The sequence below is a fragment of the Dasypus novemcinctus genome, chromosome 28 (genome assembly GCF_030445035.2).
Source record: "Dasypus novemcinctus isolate mDasNov1 chromosome 28, mDasNov1.1.hap2, whole genome shotgun sequence".
Classification (NCBI taxonomy): Eukaryota; Metazoa; Chordata; class Mammalia; order Cingulata; family Dasypodidae; genus Dasypus; species Dasypus novemcinctus.
Window position 1 is genome coordinate 42,866,970 of NC_080700.1, and position 21,648 is coordinate 42,888,617.

Here is a 21,648-nt window from a genome sequence, read left to right on the forward strand (position 1 = left end):
AAAAAATAGATCAGTACTTTAATTAAAAGAATTATAAAAACTAGGCTTAATGAATCTGGCTTTTTGCCCTCTCCATCGCGGTTACGCTCCCCTCCTGTGTGTGTTCTCGATGCTGTAATTGTGGACGAGCGCTGCACTCTGTCCAGGAAGCAGAACTTCCCAGGGACAGAGGCATATCTTAGTGCTCTCCTCAGCATCTAGCAGTAGCGGCTGGTTTATGGCATGCAGGTGGCCAGTGTTTGCTGTCGTCAAAATGCCCGTGGGAGCTGAAAATAACCTACCTGGAGTAGTTTTCAATCCATTTCATAGTTCAGAGATATCATTTAGTGAGGATCATAGGTTCGATTATGTATCGTTGTTGGCCAGGACGCACTGACAAAGACTGTGTGCCTTTCCTCAGGGAGAGCACATCTGCCCCGGGAGGCGACAGGTGTACCGAGAGAGGCAGCTGTGAGCAGAGCAGGAGGGCAGGCCCTGCCGGGGGAGGTCCGGCCCCCACACCCAGGAAACTGACCTCACGTGCTCGGTCGTCGGCCACGGCAGATCTGGCCCTGACGGCCCGGTGTTGAGCAGTTGTCTTCACGGCCTTCTGCTTTTTGGGGCGTCTTTAAAGAGAGTACGAGGACTGTCCATATTCAAGGGGGTAATAATCTCATTTAGGGAATGATTTCGTTACACATCTCGTAGCCAGTGCGGAGAACCAGTCGTGAACCGCGGCATGCTGGGAAGCTCGCTCGGGGCACCGGGGTCAGGAGGTCTCTGAGGCTTCTCCCAGCTCTGGGCCCCATCCGTCGTTCACTCCAGAAGTGGTGGGGAGACGTGGTCTGAAGGCAGACGGTCATGAGGAGGCATCTGGGCCTGTGGGGTCCCCTCGCGCAGCCCGTGACCTCCCTGCGATGACAAGCCGGGCTAGAGGTTAGAAACCTGCGCAGTGCACTTGGCCGCTGGGAGCACCTGGCTGCTGGGGGGTCCTGAGAGCAGGCTGGGACTGTCGGCTCTTCCACATGGACCCGCGTGGCCCCTGGCTCTTCCGTCCTTCCTCGTACTAGTGACACGCATCAGTGCGTGGCCACGAACTCCCCGGCTGGACTTCTAACTCACCTGAGGGCGAGGCCTCCTGTCCTCCCCTCAAGGATCCGCTGCGCGGCCAGGGCATGGGAGGTACGTGCTGAACCTCTGACAAATCAGTTCATCACGATGGCCGGGCCACTCGGGACAGCCGCCCAGTGACCCCACAGCCGTCGCCCCCCTCCTTCCCTTACAGGCCTTGTGGGGCCGCCTCCAGGTCGGCAGCCCGCAGAGCCGGCGCCTGCTGCATCGTGCAGATGCCTGCAGATCCCACCCGTCAGAGGAGGCAGCGCCGTTCAGAAGGACAAACGGGATGTGTCCAGTCCATAACACGGACTCCAGAAGCTTCTAATCCCATCGTATTTCCACTGTGATACATCCCAAACAACTAAGATTTTTCAGATATATTTTTCCAAATTGACTATGTACCCAGAGAGGAATGAGAGCTCAGGAAAGCTCTAGGAAGTGTACAGTAAGTTCTATGAGCGCGCATTTCCCGACCAGCAGCTCCCTTGGGTGAGGGTCGAGCCCCGCCGCTGCTCGGGTCAGCTGGCGATCGGGCAGTGGAGCAGTGGGGCCGGCTCCATGGAGCTACCCCACAGCCCCGCCTGGCCCTCGGCTGAGCCCGCTGTCCCTCACACCTTCGCTCAGCACGAGCGCGGCGAGTGCAGCTGTGACGTCGGCCTCGGTCACCCTGCCTGCGGTGATCTTCTCCCGACTCTCTTCCAGGTGGTGCTGGTGAGGTGGAACGAGCCGTACCAGAAGCTGGCCACCTGCGACGCGGACGGCGGCATCTTCGTGTGGATCCAGTACGAGGGCAGGTGGTCTGTGGAGCTGGTCAATGACCGCGGGGCGCAGGTGAGTGGGACCGAGAGGAGAGGCCGCGACCACAGACCACAGGCTCGTTCCCGGCAAGGTGCAGCAGGAGAGAGCCAGGGCCCGCTCCCCGCTCTGCTGAGTGTGCCCCTAGATAGAAAGAGCGAGCGCAGGGTTTTGCTTCCTTCCTTCCAATGTGCTGCCGAGGGTTGAGCTTTAATCCAACCCGTGAATCTATTTTTACCGCGCGGCGTTGTGAGTCCTTGTTGAGCCTGGGTGCTCTGAGGTGCTTCAGCACAGCACTTCCGTGCTGCCTTTGAAAAGGTGTTTCTCCCCGTGTGGTAGTCCTCACACTTCCCTCCAGCACACGCCCGCGGAGGCTTCGCGCGCTCTGCTGCAGGGCTCTGTTGGCGGGGCGCCTGCTGTCAGCCCTCAGCGCTCCCTTCCTGGTACAAGTGGGTCCCAGCCCTGAGGAGGCCTGCTAGCTGCGCGGTTTTTAAGAGGCCGTCAGGTCCTCCTGGCCTGCAGACTGCGCGACAGCCCAGAGCTCCTCTCCTCATGGGGTTCGGGTTCCTTGTCCCAGCAGGCTCAATTTGACAAAACTGGCTTCAAGCCCAGGTCCTCTGGGGCAGTTTTCTGCTGCCGAGTTTCTTGGGCTATTTTAACTCCCCCAGAATAATTTCCCTGTGAGCGCCTTCCTGTGTATTTCCAAGGGATTGGATTCTCATCTCCCCCACACACACATCGTTCCTAAAGAAGCTCTGACCTCCCGAGTTTGAAAGATGCACCCAGGGAGGTAAAATCACAAGAAACGAAGCTTTTCCTAACACCTGCTCTTCCCAGGCTGAGCACCTTGGTAAGGTGTCTCCACGAAGCAGGTAGCGCTCTTTCTTGAGTTTATTGGTGGGCAAATGTGATACCGTTGACTGAAGAGGCCCGTTCTGTATCCTGTATCCCCCATGGAGTGAAGAGCGGAAGAGGTAGGTTTATTTCGTGGCTGCTAGCCAACTTGGGGTGGAACCACCAACGTGGAGACGTCCCTGTCACCTCGAGAAAGCTGTTGGGGTCAGGAGCACGCACTACACAGGCAGCTGCCCAGGCCCAGGCCGCACGCGTGACTCCAGGCTGTGTGACCTGCCCTGAGGAACTTACCTTCTCTTTGCCTCAGTTTCCTCATCCATAATACTGAAATTCTACTAGTAACCTGCCTCAGGGTTATGGCAAGGATTAAATAAGGTTATATGTATTAAGAGCTTCCAGCAGTGCCTGCCTCATAGTAGACTTCAGTGTTAGCATCCACCTGCAGTGGATGAGGTCCTCCTCCCCGTGGCCAGGCAAAATGGAGCCCACTGTCCTGCAGCCAGGTCACATGGAGCCCACTGTCCTGCAGCCAAGCAGTACCGTGACATCATTACCCAAGACGAGTGTCGGGCATGGAGGAATGGCTCCACAGCTTTCTGTAAAGTGCACGTCTGAATTCATCCGCAAGGACCCTAAGGTGCTGTCTTCTCCCATCAACCAAAGCACAGAACTCCTTTCCCTAGAAAGGCCTCGTGTTCGGGGGGAGATGTCTCCAGATTTAGGAGGGCAGGAGAACTAAATCATTACCTTAGAAAGCAGCAGTTACTCAATCCCAACTAAGTTCCTGGCCTCCTCTGTTTCTTCTCCTCGTCTTCACAGGAAGCCTTTCAGAAGATGGTGTTCTCTGTTAGTGGAAGGGAAAACCCAAGACAGGGAGACTAAGTAACTGGCCCAAGGTTTGAACACCAGGTGTGTTTGAGTCCAAAGACCTTGACTGACGAGAAACGAGTTATTCTTTTAGCAGAAGTTCGTGTATTCTTACGATACCCAAGAGGCTCAGGCTTTTGATGCTCCAAGAGGCAGGATGGGCCAGCCAAGCAGGGCCACCCCCTCCCCCCGGCGTCTCCGAGGAGGACTCACCCATCAGCTGCAGGCGGCTGCCATGCAGTCAGCTCCCGCCGTACCTGCAGCCTTTCTTTCCATTCAGACTTTGGAGCAGACAAGCACGTGAGAAACAAGAAGCATAAGAAAGGTGGTGAGGTCAGACCTGGGTAGGGAATCCACTCCAACCAGAAGACCCTCGACGCAGCCTAGACCCCAACGCGCGTCTCCTAGGTGCGCTGGCACGACTGCAGTGCCTCATGATCTCACACACGTTTTTAGATCGTTCTCCTGTTTGGACTGTGATCCCACTGAGCAGTCATCATCCTTGAACCCTTGCGTTGCTTCAGTTGCGTTGGAGCCAGACCTTGCTGAGGAAAAGCCTTGTGGCACAGCAGGACGAGTGTGGCTCTGTGCACCTGACACATGCCCGGAGACCTGCGGTGTTGTGGCCTGGGGGAGGGCCACTGTGAGACCCACGCAGAGGGAAACAGTGCCTTTCCAAGGAAATGCGGCTCATCCTCCGTTCAGAGCAACTCTGGCATCGTCACAGAGTAAGCAAACATTTGGCAAGGGCTGAGTGGTTGTTGACGTTACCTTTAATAGGAAATGATTTTGAAGCCTTTATTTTATTTCAAAAATGAAGCTGGAGCCGTGCGTGGTTTCTTTGACGGCGTTGGAGCGGTACCTGCGTTCTTTGACGGCGTTGGAGCGGTGCATGGTTTCTTTGACGGCGTTGTGGCGTGCATGGTTTCTTTAGCAGCGTCAGTCGCCAGGACAGCCTTGCCTGCACACATGCCCTGAGACGCTTGATGGGACGCGGCCTCTGCTGGCCTGTGCAGGCTGCTGCTGAGCTTCAGATGGTCCTAGCCCTTCACTGTTCAAATCAGCCCGAGGAGGGTAGTTTCTGCCTACTTCTCTGTGGATTTGGCGTCCCCTATTTTTGTTTGTCCAGTTGTGATAGATTCATATCATCCTATGCCAACACAATATAAAAACCCAGTTAGTCCATTTAAACATCCTATATCTCTACATTTTGTGACTCTGATGGCTTGTGTCTCTAAGAACTTTTCAGTGGCTCTGTTTATAACCTTTTAGTAAGAGGATTTTTTTTAAATTTTAGTACAACTCCTTCCCAAGATAAGTAAGTTAAAATGCACATAAATAAAAACGTTATCTTTGCAAAAATGAAAGGACTTTTCATTTCATTGCAAAATGCAATATAATATGTTGTCTTTGAAACCATTGTTTTACATTCTTAAAAACTAAATAGTTGGTTAGAATATGATGTTAGTGAAACCGAGGTTCTGAATTTACCTAGATTTATGCCGTTAAGAACCACACCTAAAACTTTAGGACATGTAAAGTTAAAGGATAGCAATGATATATCTGGAAAATACTAAAAAAAAGGAAAACTGGCGAAGCCATACCAATATCAGTGGGGAAGCAGCAAATCCAAAAATTGATTCCTTGGAAATAAATTTAAAAAACAAACTGCAGGTAAGACTGATCAAGAGAAGAAAACCTAAGTGAATAACTTTATAAATGAAAAATTGGGCATAACTATAGAGAAAGTAAAGAATAAAAAAGGTATTAAAAGTAATTGAAAGATACTTAGGGGAAGTGGAATTGGCCCAGTGGTTAGTGTGTCTGTCTACCACATGGGAGGTCCGTGGTTCAAACCCCGGGCCTCCTTGACCGTGTGGAACTGGCCCACACGCAGTGCGATGCGTGCAAGGAGTGCCCTGCCATGCAGGGGTGTCCCCCGCGTAGGGGAGCCCCACACGCAAGGAGTGCGCCCCGGAAGGAGAGGCGCCCAGCGTGAAAGAAAGTACAGCCTGCCCAGGAATGACGCCGCACACACGGAGAGCTGACACAACAAGGTGACACAACAACAACAACAACAAAAAGAAACACAGATTTCCGTGCCACTGACAACAACAGAAGCGGACAAAGAAGAACACGCAGCGAATAGACACAGAGAACAGACAACTGGGATGGGGGAGGGAAGAGAAATAAATAAATCTTAAAAAAAAAAAAAGATACTTAAGTGTAATTAAATGGGGAAACCATGGTCTTTTCAACAGTTGGTGCTGGAACAACCAAATATCAGTGTGAGAAAAAAATGATTCTTATACCAGGTACAAAAATTAACTTTAAATGAATCATAGGAATAAGTGTAAAACCTACACTTGTTCTGGAAGAAAATATAAGGGAAACATCTTTGCAATCTCACATTAGGAAATGATAAGGCACAAAAAGGATGAACCATAAAAGAAAGAAAGGATATTAGGTTTTATAAAAATTGAAGAACTTCTGCTCTTTGAAAAATGCCATTAAAAAAATGAAAAGACAAGCCACAGACAGGGTGAAAATATTTGTGTGCATGTCCCATGGAAGGGACATGTATCCAGAATTTATACCAAAATTTTACAACACAATAAAAAGGTCGACAACCCTATGTGCACCTGTATTGTGGGGTGGGGAACAAAGGATTTGCACACTTCCCAAAAGAAGATATACAAAAGATTGGTATACCTGAAATGGTACTCAATGTCAGTAGTTACTGGGGAAATATAAATTAAAACTACAGTGTCGTACACTACACACCTACACAAATGGGTAAAAAAAAAAGACTGACGGCACCGGTGCTGGTGGGGCGTGGAGCTGCTGGAGCTCTCCTGCACTGCCAGGGGGCATGTACAATGGCCCAAGCGCGTTAGAAAGCAGCTCGGTACCTTCTTACAGTTAGACGTGTGTACACCACATGACCTTAGAGTGATTTCCCCTCCTCGGGCTTTACCCAAGAGAAGTGAAGCCATGTGTGTGCAGAAGTCTTGCAATGGGTGTTGATAGCAACTTTATAATAATAGCTGGAAGCAACTTGGAGGCATAAACAAACTGGGGCAGCGACGCTTGGAAACTGCCCGTGTGAACTGCTGGTAGACGTGAGAAGAGGATTCTCCAGACCATTATGCTGAGGCCAGATGACCAGAAGCCATCCAGGGCCATGCTGTGCGGCTGTCAGGTGACCTTCCAGAACAGGGAAATGAACCACCTCACAGGTGGTCCGGGCAAGGGTGAAGGTGGGGATTGACCTGCTGAGGGGAACTTCATTTTACGTATGTAAATTAGACTTCAACGTGAGTTTGAAAAGGATGATATGAAAGACTGTTACCAACTATTTGGCAAAAGTTTTGAAAATTTGCATGAACTGGACAAATTCTTTAAAAAACAATTTATCAGAACTAATTCAAGAAGAAATAAAAACCTCTAAAGCTCGGCTAGTATTAGAACTATTTGCTAAATTGAAGCAGTGGTTAAATATCTTCCCATAAAAAGATACAGTTAGATGATTTTATAGGCATGTTCTACCAGACTTTCAAGTGACAGATCATCCAAGTTTATACAGATTCCTCCAGGCAGTGGGGAAAGTAAAAAGACTGCTCTGCAACTGATTCTGAGAGGTCAGCATAACCACGATAACAAATCCAGACAACAAAAGGAAATTACAGTCTGTTTCATTCATGGGTACAGATGGCAGAAGTGAGCAGTCCTGGAGGCAGCGTCCAGGGGACAGGAGCAAGTGCTGCAGCCGCTCAGCCCAGGGCAGTCCTGGAGGCAGCGTCCAGGGGACAGGAGCAAGTGCTGCAGCCACTCAGCCTGGGGCAGTCCTGGAGGCAGCGTCCAGGGGACAGGAGCAAGTGCTGGAGCGGCTCGGCCCGGGGCAGTCCTGGAGGCAGCGTCCAGGGGACAGGAGCAAGTGCTGGAGCGGCTCAGCCCGGGGCAGTCCTGGAGGCAGCGTCCAGGGGACAGGAGCAAGTGCTGCAGCCGCTCAGCCCAGGGCACTCCTGGAGGCAGCGTCCAGGGGACAGGAGCAAGTGCTGCAGCCGCTCAGCCCGGGGCAGTCCTGGAGGCAGCGTCCAGGGGACAGGAGCGAGTGCTGCAGCCGCTCAGCCCAGGGCAGTCCTGGAGGCAGCGTCCAGGGGTCAGGAGCGAGTGCTGGAGCCGCTCAGCCCGGGGCAGTCCTGGAGGCAGCGTCCAGGGGTCAGGAACGAGTGCTGGAGCCGCTCAGCCCGGGGCAGTCCTGGAGGCAGCGTCCAGGGGTCAGGAACGAGTGCTGGAGCCGCTCAGCCCGGGGCAGTCCTGGAGGCAGCGTCCAGGGGTCAGGAACGAGTGCTGGAGCCGCTCAGCCCAGGGCAGTCCCGGAGGCAGCGTCCAGGGGACAGAGCTGGAGCGGCTCGGCCCGGGGCAGTCCTGGCCTGGCCACTTGCCAGCTGTGTGGGACTGTGGGCAGGTTACTTAATGCGTCTGTGCCTCAGTTTCCTCTTTAGCATGGGCATTGTAATGGCTCCCACAGACAGTTGTCATGAGGCTGAATGAACTAACAAATGTAAAGCTCTTAGAACAATACTGACATCATTTTTCTTAAAGCTCTTCAAATAACATCTTTTATATTGTTCCCTTAAAAGCCATCTTGATCTTAGCCAAAAGGCTAAGTTAATTGCCTACATCTCGTCTTTGATAAAAAAGCTCTCCTTTTCAGGAATTGAGGCTTAACATGTCCAGGGCTCCTGTTTGGCATGATGGCAATGTTTTGGGAATGGGTGGTGGTGACGGCGACACCGTATTGTGAATGTAGTTAATAGCACTGGATTATGTGTCTTACTGTGGTTAAGAAGGAGAACATCAAATTGTGTCTAGGTAATAGAAAACATTTTTTTAAAAATCCATGAAACTTCACCACACGGTGAACCCTAAGTTAAATCACGGACTCTAGTTAATAGTACAATCATAAAACGTGCTTTCGTCGGTTGTAACAAATGTACCACGTCAATGCAAGGTGTTAATAATAGGGTGATATGTGGAACCCGGTATTTTATGCATGATTGTTCTGCGAACCCACAGTTTCTCTAATAAAGTTTCATAAGTGTTCTCCTTTTCTGATTACTAACTGATTCTGCCTGTGCCTCCTAGGTGAGTGACTTTACCTGGAGCCACGACGGAACCCAAGCGCTGATTTCCTACCGCGATGGGTTTGTTCTGGTGGGCTCTGTCAGCGGGCAGAGGCACTGGTCATCGGAGATCAACCTGGAGAGCCAGATCACGTGTGGCATATGGACGCCTGACGACCAGCAGGTAACGCCCCGAGTGCTGTGTTAACGTCAGACCACGGAAGCTGAGAAGGAGAGGAAGCCTAGTATGTCACGTGGGAAGGGGTGGCACCCCAAAGGTTTTCTAAAGAATCACAAAAATTACAACAAAACTGCGTAGGCAAAAATTAAAGCAAAAACTTTAAATTTGGAGAATTTAAATTTGGGGAAATAATATGGCAAACATTGAGTTAACATTTCAAGTATATAAAATGCTCATACAAATTTATTTTAAAATCCACATAAATAGCCAGTTGATAAGTAGGTAATGGACATGAATAAGTAATTGACAAAAGAGGAAGTTCAGCTAGTCAACAATCATGGGGAATAAGCATTCATTCTCAGGGAAAAATTCAAAATTAGCAGCGTAAGGGTGTAGTTTTCACTTATTAGCAAAAAATAAAAAATAAAGGGATAAAGATTTTTACTAAATAGTGACAAGCACTATCAATAAGCATTCTCACTATTGCTGGTAACCAGTATATTAGACCTTTGGGGAAACAATTTGGCAGATTACATCAGTGATCTTAAATATTATCATCTGCTCCACATTTCAGGAATTTAAGAAACAAATGGGGAAAAATAAAAGTTGTAATCTTCCAATTTCCTATTATGAATATTTTTAAACTTACAAAAAATCGAAAGAATATGGCCTTGTTAGATTCAACAAGTAACGTTTTTGCCTTATTTGCATGCACGTGCTCTCTTTCTCTCCCGCCTTCCCCTCTCTATATACACACGTACACTTTTTTTTTTTTTTGCAGTATTATTTGAAAGTAAATTGTAGACATCATGGTGTATCACCACTAACATTTCAAAATGCATCTCCTAAAAGTAAGGTCATTCTCCTATACGATCCACACCTAAGAAATTGTAGTAGTGTTACTTTGTAACTAGGATACACTCCTGTTTTCCTTTTTTTTTTTTTTATTTTTATTTTTATTTTTTAATTGATTTTGTAAAAATGTTACATTAAAAAAAAAAATATATATATATATATATATATATGAGGTCCCATTCAGCCCCACCACCCCCACCCCACCACTCCCCTCCCAGCAACACTCACTCCCCTCATCATGACACATCCATTGCACCCGGCAAGTACATCTCTGGGCATCTCTGCACCTCATGGTCAATGGTCCACATCATAGCCCATACTCTCCCACATTCCATCCAGTGGGCCCTGGGAGGATTTACAATGTCCGGTGATTGCCCCTGAAGCATCATCCAGGGCAACTCTAAGTCCCAAAGGCGCCTCCACATCTCATCTCTTCCTGCCACTCCCCATATCCATCAACCACCATGTCCACTTTTCCCACTCCAATGCCACCTTTTCTCTGTGAGCCTTAGATTGGTTGTGTCTGTTGCACCTCTATGTCAGGAGGAGGCTCAGATTCCACATGGATACTGGATGCAATCCTCCTGCTTTCAGTTGTAGGCACTCCTGCTCCATGGTGTGGTGGTTGTCCTTCTTCAACTCCATCTTAGCTGAGTGAGGTGAGTCCAATAAATCAGATTTTAGGAGCTGGAGTCTGTTGACGCTCAGGGCCTGGCTATCATATTGTCAGTCCAGAGATTCAAATCCCCTAAATATATCTTAAACCCCAACACCAACTACAATTCCAGTAAAGTAGGATGAAAGTCTTATGAAAAGAGATTCCATCTGAGTCCAGTTCCATCACGCAGAAACACCAGCTCCGAAGAAGGGCCATCTGACATGGCAGTGAACCCCATCTGCCATGACCATAGAACCCGTGGGTCTCTTTAGCCCTCAAAGGAACCAATACCTGGGGATTGTATCTACTTTATCTGTCTCTTAGATTCTGCTCAGTTGTGCATAAGGGCAATCCTTCTGACAGCCTCCAGACTCTTTTTTAGAGACTCGTAGCCATATAAACTCATTTATGCTTTCCATTTCCCCCTTACATTAGGTCAAGCAGCATGTTAAAGTCATGTTATTATATGTAGACAGGGATATTCTGCTGATCCGCATTGAACCTTTAATTCAAGGTCATTTTCTAGTTCCATCTTCAGCTGGTATTTGGTAGTGATCCCTCGGTGCCAGGGAGGCTCATCCCTGGGTGTCATGTCCCACGCTGGGGGGAATGCACTGCATCTACATGCTGAGTTTGGCTTTGAGACTGGCCACATTTGCGTAACATGAAGGCTGTCAGGAGGAAATTCCCAGGCACAGTGCTGCTCTAGGCCTTGTTCTTATTTCAGGCATATAGGCTCACAAGTATAGTCATTAGTATCATGCTCTCACTGTTGGAACCTCATTCCTTCCTGGTCCTTACCGTTGCACCTGGGGGACTGCCGCTGTTCCCCTAGGGACCACAACAGAGCACCCCCGGCCAGGAACTCAGTACCCCCCCAGCTGTAGTTTTTAATTGTTGCCACTATGAGTATATCCAAACATTACCATGCACCCTGGGCATATGCCCTGCACAGCTCGCTGTCAGCCATATATCACCTGTCAATAGTATCCTATACCAGTATTCCTCCGCTGCCATTGTTGAACCACTCTGTGATCCAAAACTTCCTGAAAATTGAAGTCCAGTGTAATGTCAGGGTCCCTTACTAGTAAAATGGCATATAGCGATGGGTTTAAAAGTTAGATATAGAATACGTGTTGACTTGGGAAAATTCTACATCCTATCTTTTTTTTTTTTTTCCCTATTTATTGAACTTCTCTTCACAAGAGCCCTAGACCAAAGTAATTCATATATACAATATACAGTACTCCCCGACATCGACCATTAAACCTTTTCTTCCACAGCAATATTCTTATAACTTATTCATATCATATTTACTTAAAGTGATGTACAGACTCTGAGACAATAGCTTTCAAACAAGGTGACATCTGTGCTTACATTGTGTTCCATACTTTAGGATATACAGTTTTCTAAATTTTTAGTTATCCCATGTTTTACATTATGGTTTACTTTATTAGTCTGTCGTCCCCTATATGTTTATGGTGTAATATTACATGTTTTATATCCATCCTTGTGTACTCTCGTGAAAGTCCTCTCTTACCCCACATTTACTTTGGTTCCACACATTTAACATCCATTTTCCCATCCCCTTGGTGCCCCCAGTGACAGCCAGCCTCCGTTTCCCGAGGAGCCCCGTCCAGAGACACTTGCAACATTGTTCAGGGCCTAACTTGCTCAATTACCCCAATGCCCTGGGAGCCACCCTTTCTCTCGAGAGATACAGTTCCCTCTATCTGATGGCATTAGTGCTCCCCAGGGTGTGGGTCCACCCCCACTCTCACTACTTGAGTCTCTACCCAATGGTACCACCCACTCTGGCAAAATGAGCATTCAGACATTCCCCAGGAGCCCTTCCCGCATCCGACCATCCCCTCCGAGCATCCTAAACAGGTAACCCTCTTAATTATATTTTGATATGATTTTCTCAGCATTTTACTCTTGACCAACACCTGACACTCTCTTATGTTCGTATGCTACCCTTCCCTCCCCCCACTTTTTGGGCAATATTACCCATCTGCCCATCCCCAGCCCTCCTCAAACCCGCAAAACCCCACCCAAAGGCAACCCCTTACCCTCATTTTATCTCTTCTTTGTGTTCATACTTACCGCCAGCTCATCATAAATTCCATCCCTGCAGACATCGGCTCATATCCTTCCTCCACCCCCCGATTTCCTGTAAGCCTATCGTTCAGTCTCTTGCTCTCTGAGGCAGCTTTCTTATTTCATATCATTGAGTTCATATAGTATTTGTCCTTCAATGCCTGGGTTGCTTCACTCAACATAAGGTTCTCAAGATTCATCCATGTTATCACGTGTGTTTGTAGTGTATTTGTTCTTACAGCCGAGTAGTATTCCATTGTGTGTATATACCACATTTTATTGATCCAGTCATCTGTTGATGGGCATTTGGGTTGATTCCAACTTTTGGTGATAGTGAACAATGCTGCTATGAACATTGGTGTACATATATCGGTTTGTGTCCTTGTTTTCAGCTCTGCTGGGTATATACCCAGCAGTGGTATTGCTGGGTCATATGGCAAATCTACGGTTAGTTTTTTGAGAAACCGCCAAACTGTCCTCCAGAATGGTTGGATCCTTCTGCATTCCCACCAGCAGTGGATGAGTGTTCCCCTTTCTTCACATCCTCTCCAGCATTTGTATTCTTCTGTTTTTTTCATAGCTGCCAATCTTATGGGAGTAAGATGGTATCTCATTGTAGTTTTGATTTGCATTTCCCTGATAGCTAGAGATTTGGAGCATTTTTTTCATGTGCTTTTTAGCCATTTGTATTTCTTCTTTGGAGAAGTGTCTGTTTAAATCTTTTTCCCATTTTTTAAATGGGTTGTTTATCTTTTTATTTTCAAGATATAGGAGTTCTTTTTTTTTTTTTTAAGGTGGAAGGCAGAAGTTTTTATTACATATAGCTCCAAATAAGAGGAGGCTGCCCCACAAGGCCACACAGTAATTGCAGCTGAGAAGAGGATAACTGCAAGTGGGAGCCATGGGGGCAGTTAGTTATAGCACGCAGGGTAGGGTTAGCTAGGACTAAGGGCTCTCTGTATTAGCTACTCTTTTTTTTTTTTTTTAATTATTTATTTTTTAAAATTACATTCAAAAAATATGAGATCCCATTCAACCCCACCGCCCCCACCCCCCACTCCCCCCACAGCAACACTCTCTCCCATCATCGTGACACATCCATTGCACCTGGTAAGTACATCTCTGCGTGTCACTGCACCCCTAGTCAATGGTCCCACATCATAGCCCACACTCTCCCACGTTCCATCCAGTGGGCCCTGGGGGGATCTACAATGTCCCGTAATTGTCCATGAAGCACCACCCAGGACATCTCCTCGTCCCGAAAACGCCTCCACATCTCATCTCTTCCTCCCATTCCCCAAACCCAGCAGCCACTATGGCTACCCTTCCCACACCCATTCCACATTTTCTCTGTGGACATTGGATTGGTTGTGTCCATTCCACATCTATGTCAAGTGAGGGCTTAGATTCCACATGGATACTGGATGCATTCCTCCCGCTTTCAGTTGTAGACACTCTAGGCTCCATGGTGTGGTGGTTGACCTTCTTTAACTCGATGTTAGCTGAGTGGGGTAAGTCCAATAAATCAAAGTGTAGGAGCTGAAGTCTGTTGAGGCTCTGGGCCTGGGTGTCATATTATCAGTCCAGAGATTCAAATCCCCTAAATATATCTAAAACCCCAGCACCAACTACAATTCCATTAAAGTAGCATGCAAGTCTTGTGAAAAGAGATCCCCTCTGAGTCTAAATCATCACGCAGAAACATCAGCTCCAGAGAAGGGCCATCTGCCATGGCAGTGAACCCCATCTGCCATGATCATAGAACCCGTGGGTCTCTATTCCTCAAAAGAACCAATACCTGGGGTTGTATCTACTTTATCTGTCTCTCAGACTCTGCTCAGTTGTGCATAAGGGCATTCCTTCTGACAACCTCCAGACTCTTTTTTAGAGACTCATAGCCTTATATTCTCATTTCTCCTTTCCATTTCCCCCTTACATTAGGTTAAACAGCATTTTGAAGTCATGTTGTTATATGTAGACAGGGATATTCTGCTGATCCGTGTTGAACCTTGTTCTTTATATATGCAAGTTATAAGTTTCTTATCAGATATATGGTTGCCAAATATTTTCTCCCACTGTGTTGGCTCCCTTTTTACTTTCTTGACAAACTCCTTTGAGGTGCAGAAGGATTTAATTTTGAGGAAGTCCCATTTATCTATTAGTTCTTTTGCTGCTCGTGCTTTTGGTGTGATATTCATGAATCCATTTCCTATTACAAGGTCCTGTAGATGTTTCCCTACACTGCTTTCCAAGGTTTTTATGGTCTTGGCTCTTATATTTAGGTCTTTGATCCATCTTGAGTTGATCTTCGTATAAGGTGTGAGATGGTAATCCTCTTTCATTCTTCTACATATGGCTATCCAGTTCTCCAGGCACCATTTGTTGAATAGGCCACTCTCTCCCAGTTGAGAGGGTTTGATGGCTTTATCGAATATTATATGGCTATATATGTGAGGTTCTATATCTGAGCTTTCAATTCGATTCCATTGGTCTGTGTGTCTCTCCTTATGCCAATACCAAGCTGTTTTCACTACTGTAGCTTTGTAGTATGTTTTGAAGTCAGGTAGTGTGATTCCTCCAATTTCATTTTTCTTTTTCAATATGTCTTTGGGTATTCGGGGTCTCTTTCCTTTCCAAATAAATTTCATAGTTTATTTTTCTAGTTCCTTAAAGAAGGCTGTGTTGATTTTTATTGGGATTGCATTGAATGTGTAGATCAGTTTTGGTAGGATAGACATCTTAATAATATTCAGTCTTCCTATCCATGAACAAGGAATATTCTTCCATTTATTCAGGTCTTCTTTGATTTCCTTGAACAGTCTTGTATAGTTCTTGGTGTATAAGTTTTTTACCTCTTTAGTTAAATTTATTCCTAAGTATTTGATTTTTTTATTTACTATTGTGAATGGTATTTGTTTCTTGATTTCCTCCTGATCTTGCTCATTATTGGTGTACAGAAATGCTACTGATTTGTGCGCATTGATCTTATGACCTGCGACTTTACTAAACTCATTTATGAGTTCTAGAAGCTTTGTTGTAGATCTCTCAGGGTTTTCTATATATAGGATCATGTCATCTGCAAATAGTGAAATTTTGGCTTCTTCCTTTCCGATTTGAATGCATTTTATATCTGGTTCTTGCCTCAGTGCTCGAGCAAGTACTTCTAAGACAATGTTAAATAGGAGCGGAGACAATGGGCATCCTTGTCTTGTTCCTGAGTTTAGAGGGAAGTTTTTTAGGATTTCTCCATTGTAAACAATTAGGTTTTTCGTATATACTCTTTATCATGTTCAAAAAATTTCCTTGTATTCCAATCTTTTGGAGTGTTTTTATCAAGAAAGGGTGCTGTATTTTGTCAAATGCTTTTTCTGCATCTATAGATATAATCATGTGATTTTTTTCCTTCAATCTGTTTATATGGTGTATTACGTTGATTGATTTTCTTATGTTGAACCATCCTTGCATACCTGGAATAAATCCCACTTGGTCGTGGTGTATAATTCGTTTAATGTGTTGTTGAATACGATTAGCAAGTATTTTGTTAAGTATTTTTGTGTCTAGGTTCATTAGAGAAATTGGTCTGAATTTTCCTTTCTTGTGGTGTCTTTGTTTGGCTTTGGTACTAGGGTAACGTTGGCGTCATAGAAGGAGTTCGGCAATGTTCCTTCTGTTTCGATTTTTTGGAATAGTTTCAGCAGAATTGGTGTTAGTTCTTTCCGGAATGTTTTGTAGAATTCGCCTGTGAAGCCGTCTGGCCCTGGGCTTTTCTTAGTTGGGAGATTTTTAGTGACTGATTATATCTCTCTGCTTGTGATTGGTTTGTTAAGATCAATTTCTTCTTTCGTCAGTATGGGTTGCTTATGTGTTTCTAGGAATTTGTCCATTTCCTCTAAATTGTCATTTTTGTTGGAATATAGTTTTTCAAAGTATCCTCTTATGATAGTCTTTATTTCTGTGGGGTCAGTGGTGATATTGTCTTTCTCATTTCTTATTTTGTGTATTTGCATCTTCTCTCTTTTTTTCTTTGTTAGTCTCGCTAAAGGTTTGTCAATTTTGTTGATCTCTCAAAAAACCAGCTCTTGGTCTTGTTTATCTTTTCAAGTGCTTTCTTATTTTCTATTTCATTTAGTTCTGCTATTATCTTTGTTATTTCCTTCCTTCTTCTTCCTGTTGGGTTACTTTGTTGTTGTTTTTCTAATTCCTTCAAATGTGCAGTTAGTTTTCAATTTTTGCTCTTTCTTCTTTTTTTGATATACGAATTTATGGCTATAAATTTCCCTCTCAGTACTGCTTTTGCTGCATCCCATAAATTTTGGTATGTTGTGTTATCATTATCATTTGTTTCAAGGTAGTCATTGATTTCTTTTGAGATTTCCTCTTTGACCCACTGTTTTTTAAGACTGTGCTGTTTAATTTCCACATCTTGGTGTGAAACCTGGGCCTCTGTCCCTTGCAAATTTCCAGCTTCACTCCACTGTGGTCAGAGATACTGTTTTGTATGATTTCAATCTTTCTGAATTCATTAAGCTTTTCTTTGTGGCCTAGCATATGGTCTATCTTGGAGAATGATCCATGTGCGCTTGAGAAAAATGTATATCCTGCTGTGTTTGGGTGTAATGATCTATATATGTCTATCCAGCTCCTCTAATATACTGTTCAAATGCTTTGTTTCTTTAGTGATTCTCTTTTGTGATGTTCTGTCCAAGGTAGATAGTGGTGTATTAAAGTCCCCCACTGTAATTGTAGATGCATCTATTCTTTCACTTAGTTTTTCCAGGCACCCTTGTTTTATTTAGAGGCACCCTTGTTAGGAGCATAAATATTTATGATTGTTTGATCTTCTTGACAGATTTTCCCTTTCACTAAAATGTAGTGTCCTTCTTTGTCTCTCACAATTGTTTCACATTTAAAGTCTATTTTGTCTGGTATTAATATAGCTACTCCTGCCTTTTTTTGGTTACTGTTTGCTTGTATGATTGTTTTCCAGCCATTCACTTTGAATCTCCATGCGTCTCTGGGTTTATGATGTGTCTCTTGTAGACAGCATACGGATGGTCATATTTCCTTATCCAATGACCCAGTCTGAATCTTTTGATAGGTGAGTTTAATCCGTTGACATTCAGTGTTATTACTTTCAAGGAATTATTTGTGTTAGCCATATTTTGATTGGATTTGTGATTGTCATATTTTGTTTGTATTTTTTTTCGTCTATTTTTGTCTTTTTTTGTTGCTCTTATACTCTCCTCCAACTCTGCCTGTCCTGTTTTTTCCTTTCTTCCTGCAGAACTCCCTTTAGAATTTCTTGAAGGGGAGGTTTCTTGTTGGTATACTCTTTCAGTTTCTGTTTATCTGTGAATATTTTGAACTCTCCATCATGTTTGAATGCTAGTTTAACTGGATAGAGTATTCTTGGTTGGAAATTTTTTTCCTTTAGTACTTTGATTATATCATACCACTGCCTTCTTGCCTCCATGGTTTCAGATGAGAAATCAGCACTTAATCTTATGGAGCTTCCCTTGTATGTGATGGTTTTCTTTTCTCTTGCTGCTTTTAGGATTTTCTCTTTGTCTTGAGCATTGGATAATTTGACAAGTATGTGTCTTGGGGTGGGCCTGTTGAGGTTTATGACTAGTGGAGTGCGCTGTGCTTCTTGGATATGTACATCTGTCTCTTTCAGTAGATTTGGGAAGTTTTCAACCATTATTTCCTGCAACACTCCTTCTGACCCCTTTCCCTTCTCTTCTCCTTCTGGAATGCCTATAATACGTATGTTTGAGCGTTTTGCATTGTCATTCAGGTCCCTACGTCCTAGCTGGATTCTTTCTATCTTTTTATCGACCCCTTCTACTATCTGTTTGATTTCTGATGTACTGTCTTCCACATCACTAATTCTGTGCTCTGCCTCTTCTAGTCTGCTGATATTTGCTGCAAGTGTATTTTTGATTTCTTGAACTGTGGTGTTCATTTCCATCATATCTGTTATCTTTTTGCGTATGTCTGCAATTTCCCCTCCGAGTGCTGTCTTCATGTTGTTAACCTCTTTCATTATTTCATCAAATTTGTCGGTGATAAATGTTCTAAAATCTTTCATTGCTTGAGCGAAGTTCTGCTCCCCTTCCTGATTTTTAGTTTGTTGATTGGATTCAGCCATGTTTTCATGATTGCTGGGTTTGGTTTGTAAGTTTTTGTTGCTGTCTGGTCATCATTTTATCTTGACGGGTTTAATCAGTTCCTTAGCTTCTTTGTCTACTCTTGGAGATTAATTAGCTGTTGTTTTTGCGTAAGTGTTATATCTTCTCTTTGTCACTTGGTTCTTCTTATTTTAATTTCTTGTTGCTGGTTAAGTTCACTTTAAAGGAAAGTATTGGTGCCGGGGAAAGGTAATTGTGTAAGCAAGGAAAAAGTGTAAAGTATTATTGGTGATACATGTTAACAAAGCAAGAATATGAGATCTGGGAGGATGGAGGTTAGATTCATGTAAAATTGTGTAGAGTTATAGCAGTAGGTAGAGTACCTATTATGAGGTAGCTGACTGAATATGGGAGGAATATGGTATGAGCTAAAAAGCTATTGCTTTCGTGAGAGAGGGAAAGAGAAAAGAAAGGTAATAGTTTCAAGAGTGGATAACAGACAGAAAACAAAGCAAGGGTATTAGGAATTAAGAGTTAGATACTTTGTGGATCAAAGAAAGGGAGATGGGAGGTGGAATATAGGAGGGACAGTAGATGATGGCGGATATCAAGATGTAGGGGAAAGGGGATAGTGTAGGTAGCCTAAATCAGTTCACATAGAAATGAGGCAGTGGAGGATGAGAAAACCCAGCAAATGTGAGGTGTTCCCTGCAGCACCTATTGTATAATTGAGTTGAAATAAAATAAGTAGAAAATGAGGGACAAGAGGGAGAGTGAAAATAGAAAAAGAAAAAACAAAAAATGAAGAGAAAAAAAAGAAAGAAAGAAGAGAAGAAAGGAAAAAAGAAAAAGGGGGGTGGGCAAAGGGTGGAACAGGTAGGGGAAAGAAAAAAACAGATATACGTGAACCACAATTGCAACACCAACTACAACAACAACAACAAAAAAAAAAACCCTAAATAACTGAATAAAAAAAAAGACTTTGGGGAATACGCTGGGAGAAAAGACTAGGGGATAATGCAATATTAGCACTCAGGACATTAAAAAAAGTAAAAAATAAGATAAAATGAAAATAGAAACAAAACAAAATGAAACGGTTAAGGAAAAATGCAAACGTTGAAGGCTAGGGCATTCAAGGACCTCAGATGGACCTCAGGGCGTGATGGATTCAGGGGTGGAAAGTCTGAGATATTGAAGACTCAAGAGGTGTGAGTCTCTGGGGTGTGGGCCACCAGAGTTTAGGGGACTCAGACCTGGCCACCTCAAATCTGGTCAACAGGAAACCTAGGAGCCCCACAGTGTAACACAGCCCTCAGGGATCCCCGCAGCTGGCTGCCAGCCCTGTGGGGGAAGTCAGATCCGCAGACTCTATATTATGTCTGAACCCGGCAATTCACTTACTCACTAGGGTTTATTTATGTGGATATTGCGCCAATTCAGCTATCTAATTCCGTTGCAGATCGGCAGCTGGGCCTGTGGGGGCGGGGCTCCAGGCGGAAGCGCTATTATTTGTGTCCACAATCAAAAATTCCCCCACTTGACAACAAAACACCGTCTGTCTCCCCAAATCAATCCGCAAAGGCGTCCCATCCCATCAACCCCCCAACAGCCCGCCCAGGACTCTCGAATTCCCCTGCACCGCAGAGCCGCCAAAAAGCGCGTCCAAAGTGCGGGTTCCGCGGCTCTGCCCACCCCCAAGGAGGGAGCAGCCCGTGTGCAGGTCTCACCTCCAGGCAATAAAACCTAAATTATATCTTATAGACCAATCCTCTCCATTACCTTCCCACCAAATCAATGTCCAGACACTTCCTGCCCTGCAAAAATCCCAAAAAAGCCTGGTCCCAGAGAGTCTCCAGCAGCGCCCAGCTGCCTCTTCCCAGGAGAGACGGCAAGGCAAGCTCACTCAGCCACCATCTTGCCGGAACCACTCCTGTTTTCCTAAGTGTTACAAGGATGTTCTAGACTTTTTTCTGGTTTTACTTTGTGGAATCAGGATCCAGTTTAGTCCATGTGTAGTAGTTGGTTATTATATCTCTTCTGTCTTTTGGTCTAGAAGAGTTACCTCTTTTTCTTTTTTAATTTAAGGACATTTACTTTCAAAGAGTTCAGCCTGGCCTCGTCATAGAATGTCCGTGGATTTTTCTGATTGTTTGCTCAGTATCATTTAAGTTGTTCTACAGTCTCCTGGATTCTTATAAATGGATTAAAGTTGAAGTAAACAGTCTAAGCAGGAGTCCTTTGAGGTGACATCGTATTCTTTCTAGTAAACCACATTGAAATCCTGCTACGTCAGGTCATCCCAGCCCAGTAGGGGAGTTGTGCAGTGCGGTGAAGCCTTGTGAAAACAAAGTTATTTTTCGCAACCCGTTTAAATGATGTGTTTCATTTAAGGCTAAAATATGCCCTCCATTTAATAGCAAGAAAGGAATGTGATCTTACTCAGAGTTGATGGGATAGGTGAGGATTCAGTAAAAGTATATTTTGGAGAATGAGAAATGCGCGGAAGAGACAATGACACAAATGCAGCTCGATAAACTTGAGATGTGTTTATTAACAGAGGAGTGTTGTAGGATTTGGGGGAAAGCCGAACAACATACGTAGAAAATGTCAGAAATACATATAAACTCGGCTGGAGAAGCCCCTGCTCGCCACGCAGAGCTTGTGCCCCAGGCGCTGCAGACAGTTGTGTCCCGTGACTCGTGTAAAATGCCCTTCCAGCCCGTTTTGAGTCTGGAGTGGCTGGTGAGGGTGGGAGCCTTTCAGCTGAGGAGCGACGGGCTGGTGTGTGTAGCTCCAAAGGAGGAGGCTGCCTGTGAAGGGCAGGTTTGTCTGCCAGATCTCGATTTCCCAGGCCCGGGTGCAGAAGAGGAGAAGGCGGCCCCTGGCACGTCCCGCCCACAGCCGCCCCTCCTCCCCACTGCCCGGCCCGCCTCCCCTCTGCCTGCCCCTCCCCGCCCATCCTCCCCTCCCCGTGCCCGTCCC

The 21,648-nt window shown here is 45.3% G+C and overlaps 1 protein-coding gene across 1 annotated transcript in view; it reads left to right on the forward strand.

Moving 5' to 3' along the window:
- Positions 1–21,648, forward strand: part of TULP4 (TUB like protein 4) — a 265,359-nt gene that overhangs the window by 177,189 nt on the left and 66,522 nt on the right. Inside the window, exons 4-5 of the mRNA XM_058289627.2 lie at positions 1,798–1,926; positions 8,764–8,925. Coding sequence (XP_058145610.1) covers positions 1,798–1,926; positions 8,764–8,925 — 291 coding nt within the window. The remainder of the gene's footprint in view (positions 1–1,797; positions 1,927–8,763; positions 8,926–21,648) is intronic.